The sequence below is a fragment of the Anguilla rostrata genome, chromosome 19 (genome assembly GCF_018555375.3).
Source record: "Anguilla rostrata isolate EN2019 chromosome 19, ASM1855537v3, whole genome shotgun sequence".
NCBI classification, from domain to species: domain Eukaryota; kingdom Metazoa; phylum Chordata; class Actinopteri; order Anguilliformes; family Anguillidae; genus Anguilla; species Anguilla rostrata.
In genome coordinates this window covers 8248672-8254671 of record NC_057951.1, presented here as the reverse complement: position 1 = coordinate 8254671, position 6000 = coordinate 8248672, and the positions used below count along the sequence as shown (strand labels likewise).

At 52.2% G+C, this 6000-nt stretch overlaps 1 protein-coding gene across 1 annotated transcript in view; it reads right to left on the bottom strand.

The window, feature by feature from the left end:
* Positions 1-588: 588 nt before the first annotated feature.
* Positions 589-6000, bottom strand: part of snd1 (staphylococcal nuclease and tudor domain containing 1) — a 193330-nt gene continuing 187918 nt past the window's right edge. Inside the window, exons 23-24 of the mRNA XM_064318582.1 lie at positions 2140-2184; positions 589-1477 (exon numbers count right to left, since the gene is read on the bottom strand). Of these exons, the coding sequence (XP_064174652.1) occupies positions 1412-1477; positions 2140-2184 (111 nt within the window). The 3' untranslated portion in view covers positions 589-1411. The remainder of the gene's footprint in view (positions 1478-2139; positions 2185-6000) is intronic.

Sequence of the window (6000 nt, the reverse complement as noted above, 5' to 3'; positions counted from 1 at the left end):
GGGGAAAGGGGTTGACACGTGACACTCAGTGATGATGGCTGGGGGGAAAAGAAAGAAGAAAAAACAAAAACCACAAAGCTAAAAAGCACAGATCCAGATAAGACAGATCTGCTCTGATGGACCAGCACTGGAGTTCACTGGATCCATTTATGTCCACACCTGTGCATCTATACAGCAGCCTCCGGCCATAACCCCGCCCACAGCACACTGCTCCATTCACACAGGCCACTCAAGAAACAAGCATTACATAGACCCTGTTAACGAGAGAGAGAGAGAGAGAGAGAGAGAGAGAATTATTAAGTGTGACCATAGAGTGACTCATTTGAAAATGCAAATACACAAGAAGAGATGTCTTGCAGCTCCATGAAGGTCCTCCAGATAAGACTTGGCATTCTCCTCCTCTATTATATTTGCTCACAAGCATAACAGGCTTGCTGTGATTTTCAGTAATTGTGTACAAGACGCTGCAAAATTACAGTGAAAGCATACAGTTCCAGCCCATCGCAGATGAGCACACCCCCCCCCCCCCCTTGTGACACATTCATATACATAAAGGATATAATGGAACCTGCAAAAAGAAGCAAGCACTCAGATTTTTTGCTAACTTTATTAGGCAGGGAAAGATTTAAATACAATGACAAGTTCATCTTGGGAAAAATGTGGTTCAAACACTGTTTTCGCTACGGAGCCCAGATAAAAAGACTGACCGGTACCTGTAAACAACACGGACAGAGAGAAGCGTTTTCATCAAAATCATCTGCAGCTTCTCGCCAAGAGAGAGAAACACTCCCTACATAAAACACCATATTCACCACCGCCTCAAACATTCTCATATACATTTTTTTTCTTAAAAAAAGCAAACAAAAATAAGCTCATTGATTTTGTTTACGTTGGTTTTTCTAGCTTCTTTTTTTTTTATTTCTTTTTTTTTTTTAATCATATACATTTACATTTATATAGTTTTCTTTATTTAGGAAGCATTTTCTCAAGAAAGCAAGCTGTCGGAAGGATGGAGAGGGGGAGGGGGGTAATGGGTCTCCCAGGCACGCTCTCTCTCTCTCTCTCTCTCTCTCTCTCTCTCTCTCTCTCTCCCTCTGGTCAATGACTGATCAGAACCATGTTGCCAGTGGCGAGTCCCTACAGACATCTACAGACATGGCTGTGGGAAGCCCCGCCCATCCACAGCCATGGCTGTGGGAACTCCTGGAGGAGGGGGGGAAAAAAGCCACTGAGGTAGAGGAGGAGAAACAGAGAGAGAGGGAGAGAGGAGTGACTTGACAAAAGAGGAATGAAGGAAGAATGTCAATGCTGCCGTTTTCATGTTTTTTTTTCATATTTTTTTTCTTTATTTTGTTTATTTTTAAGGAGTGAGCGTGTGTCTCTGCCGCGACGGGCCTCGGGAGCGGCGGGGTTAGCGGTTGTAGCCGAACTCGTCGGCGTCGTCGGCCCGGAAGTCCCCGTAACGCCAGATGTTCAGCTGCGGGTACGAACCGGGGGGGAGAAAGAGAGAGAGAGAGGGAGAGAGAGAGAGGGAGAGAGGGGGAGAGAGAGAGAGAGAGAGAGAGCGGACATTTTGAGAGGCCGAGTCGGCTTCCCACACACACACACACACACAGCAGTTTCCAGCCCCGCTGCCTGCTGTGCAACCAACCTTGATACGCGCGGTCATGACTTTACGAGCTTACGGAAATGCGGGGCACGGAAATGCGCGCCGGGAGGACGGAGGCGTGCCTCGCGCGCGGGTCGCTAAGGAAACCGTTCACCTTTGGAACAGACACCGCCCAGGAGTGCGAATGATCGAGGCCGCCTTTAAAAGGGCGGTTTTTATAAACCTCGTCGTAAGAGAAGCAGAAACGTTTACTCTGAGCTGCCGTCTTTATGCCCCCTTTGCCCACTAAGCCGTAATTTGAAGTGACGTTCATCGATTTTCATCGCGTAAAATTTCGGCAAAAGTTTTTTTTTTTTTTTTTCCCTGAAAAGCACTCAACGGTTTTAATGGTAAACATTACGCTTATACGACGGAAATAACGCGGGTCTCTCCAGTGTCCTCCGCCGCGGAGACGAAGGCGGCGAGGAATCTCGATCGGCGCCTGCGGTGGCGCGGGGTGTTTGGGCAAAGCGCCGCGCTCTCGTACTCACCCTGGCGGTTTTGGCGGACTCCTGCCCGTTCAGGTACTCGGTCACCTGTGAGAGAGAGAGAGAGAAAAAAAAAAGAAAAAGAAAACAAACAAGGGTTGAGACCACGACACCCTCAGGAGAAACAGGGCCCGTGAGGCGAGGCTCGTCCAATTAATCAGGGGCCTCGTTCCGGAAACCCCCCACCGAGAACCTCTCCTCGGGCTCGTCTCCACGGCTACGTCCAATCACAGCCACCCGTGAAAGTCAGCTGATGACCCACCAGGAAATGACGAGCAGCACAGAGCAAACAGCAGAGAGGGAGAAACCCCAACCTTGTAACCGGGCCTGTTTGTCACTTTCCTTTGTCAGCTGCCTTGGTAAACTACCGGCAGCATAAACGGATGTGCGTCGGACAAAAGGTAAGCGGGTAAGCGGGTAAGCACCCCCCCCCAACCCCCCCCCCCCCCAATGCGGGAATCTTCAAAGCGAGCGAGGCAGAGGCACTAAAAGCACTTGCTCTGCGGTGTTTTCCGGGGACAAAAGGAAGCTTCCGGAAGGCTGCTGCGCCGTGCCGCACTTATCGCTCGGCACTGTCTCACACACAAAAAAAAGAGAAAAAAAAAACGCACAAAGCTGCCCGTTTCACACCTTCCAAAAGGGCCCGCCCGCGGGGGGCTGCCGCCGTTCACCGTACTGCAGGGACCGGGGAGAGATTCGGGAGCGTCGGTCCTGCTGACCGCAGTCTCCTCTACCCGACCCATCACATATTAAAGAGGATTAAAGGAAACCCCAGAATGGAATATCGAGAGGAAGGAGGAGGAGGGGGAAACTGAAAAAATTTAAATTAATTTAAATACATTTTAAATAACAATAAAACAGTAAAACAAACCCCTCCTCTGGTTTGCTGTTTGGCCCGTAATGGTAATTGGAAGATTTGATGTCAATCGCAATTGATTCCCAAAATCCAATACAGCGTGTGTAGCTGCAGGGGGGGAAAAAAACTGCAGGAAAATCAATGAGGCCGCTTTCTCTATGACGAGCCCGGGAGCGCCTCTCCCCCATTGGGCCATTTCACCCCGGGCGAGCTAGCGCTCCGCTTGTCCCGCGTAGTGACTAATTCAGAGGCCCTCCCGCTGAAATCAGGATCCCGTTGTTACTGCGTCTAACGTGCGGGACACATTCGGAGCGGGGGGGAGGTCGAGGACCCAAACGGTGTCATATTACATGTGCTGATGCACCCGGACTGTAATCGGCTTTAAGGGTAATCCTGCTGGAGCTTATGTGCTACCTGTGGTTCTGTGGTAACACACACACACACACGCACACCCGCACACACGCACACACACACACACACACACACACAGATGAATACACACACACACACACACACACACACACACATACACACACATACACACACAGATGAATACACACACACACACACACACACACACACACACACACACACACAGATGAATACACACACACACACACACACACACACACAGATGAATACACACACACACACACACACAGATGCAGACATGAAGCTCAATCAAATCAGCATGATATTACACCATTCACCGCACGTAAAGCAGAGGTGCCCAATGTGCAGAAAAGATTAATAAATGGAGCAGGATTCGTCACATATGAGATTTCCATATTTGCCGTGATAAAAAAAAAAAAAAAGTATAATTGCATAACTTGATACGTATCGACTGTTTCGAGCAGAGTACCCAGAGTACCCAGATCGAACCTGCAATGAGTCACAGGGCCGTCTGAAATAAAACAAGTTACAGTACAGTGTGTGCGTGCGTGCGTGCGTAAGTGAGTGAGTGAGTGAGTGTGTGTGTGTGTGTGTGTGTGTGTGTGAGTGCGTGTGTGTGTGTGTGTGTGTGTGCACATGCGTTTGCGTGCACGAGAGCACAGATCTGCACTGGGTGAAGCCACTGATGTGTACATCCTGCAGAAAAAGGCAGGGCAAGATGTCCTTTCATCTCAGTGTTAGAGAGGATCCCGGATGAGCCCCCCTCCCCCTCCCCCACTGCCCCACTGCCCATCAAACAACGGCACCAACTGAGCGCGCCCCCCCCCCCCCCTTAAAACGAGAGCATCAAACCACTAGCAAGTGATAGTTCAATTTTCAGAGCCCGGAAGCACCCTGGCTTGGTTCTAATTCTCTCTGCATAATGCTTTCTCTGCGCCTGGCGATCCCCGTCCGTATTACTTTTGCATCGCGGTTCGGAATAACAACTGAAGTGCGCCGCGCATTTAACATTTTTTTACCCCGTTTATTCCTTTTTTTTTTAACCCGCGCGTTCCGAAGTCCTCTCGAAATAAAAAAAAGCCCTTCTGTTGTTTTCGAGCACAGGCGTAAACCCTCCCGAAACGCTTCCCCTGGCTAATGAAGCTGGAGACGGTCCACGCTTTTTAAAACGTGCCAAAGGTCCTTTTGCAAATACGGGCTAAATAACACACAGCAGGTGGCCGGGCTGCCTTCACGCCCTCCAGGAACAGAGCTCCCCAGCTTCAGAGCACCAGCGAGAACCGCTCTTTCCAAGCTTCCGCTTATCTGAAGGAAATGCAAACGAGATAATACCTTCTGCGAAGCGCTCGCCTTGCGTTGTTCAAATCCGCCCCCCGCCCGCCCGCCCCCACGCGCCCGGGCTCCACCCCCTAAAAATAACCAACAGCTTTGCTTTTAATGTCAGCACTGTCTTTTCTCCACTCTTTCTTTTTTCTTCTTTTCTCCCTGTGTGAAGTGTTAGAGCCGGGGGCACACTGCATTGTGGGTAGGAGGTGGGGGGGGGGTGGGTGGCAAACGGCGTCGCTGCGGCAGCGTCGGCCCGGAGCAGCCCGGCGGACTCCTCTGCGCGCCTCCGGGGGCGAGACCACCAGCGGGGCTTTTTACCGCGCCCCTCGCCGTTTCGTTTCGAGCTGAGCTGAGCGCCCTTCGCGCGCGACTCCTCCTCCCCGCCGTTTTCCTGACGCGCCGCGGTACTGTGCAGCTCCCCGGGCTTGAGTCATCCACGGTTTGCGTAACACGCCCAAACAAGGCCGCGGATATACAGCATATATATACACACTCCGGGACCGGTGGAATCGCACATTCCGGTCAATAGGGCCCTCTTTTAAACACCCCCCCCCCTGAATCGGGCCCCTGTAGCTGGGCGAGCGTGCGCGGTCCGGCTCGCTCGGGTAGCTACTCCTCCCTCAGTTAGCCGACTGGCGGCGCACCGCGGAGTGTAAGTGTAATCTCCTAAACTTCCGCTCAGCAGAAAGTGGCTGACATCATGACAGATGGGGCTTGTGGGGAGAAGGGGGGGGGGGCACGGCACGTTGTTTCATAACTCGTAACTTCCTCGCTTATCGGAAAACGAGTGGCGCGGTTTCGGGAGATCGGGCTGCTGAAAGGGAGCGAGGTTCTCCAGCTGGAGCCCGATTCGCTGAGGGCTCCGCTCTGCCGGTGGAGAAACGAGAGAGAGAGAGAGGGGGAACAAGATGAACAGAGAGAGGCAGAGAGAACAGACAGACAGAGAACGTGAGCGAAGGTGTTTTCGCGACGCGGCCGCGTCTTCCGTAAGCTCACTGCGCTGTGCCGCTACGAGGACACGCACCGCTAAATGTCATGTGGTGGCATTTCCGATCCCCGGGCTCTAAATTAAGACGGGGCACTATTCCATCTTGACGCTTACATCCTGTATGCAGACGTCCGCGGCCCAGTTAAACGCTTGTTTTTAACCCGGCGAGCCTCCAGGGCGCCTTTCTGCAGAGGGCCCCAGCGGCGCCGACCCGACGGGGCCTTACCGGAGCGCCGCCGGGCGGCGAAACGCTCGAGGCCTCTTTGCCGTTTGAGCCGGGCCGAGGGGTCAGATTCAATCT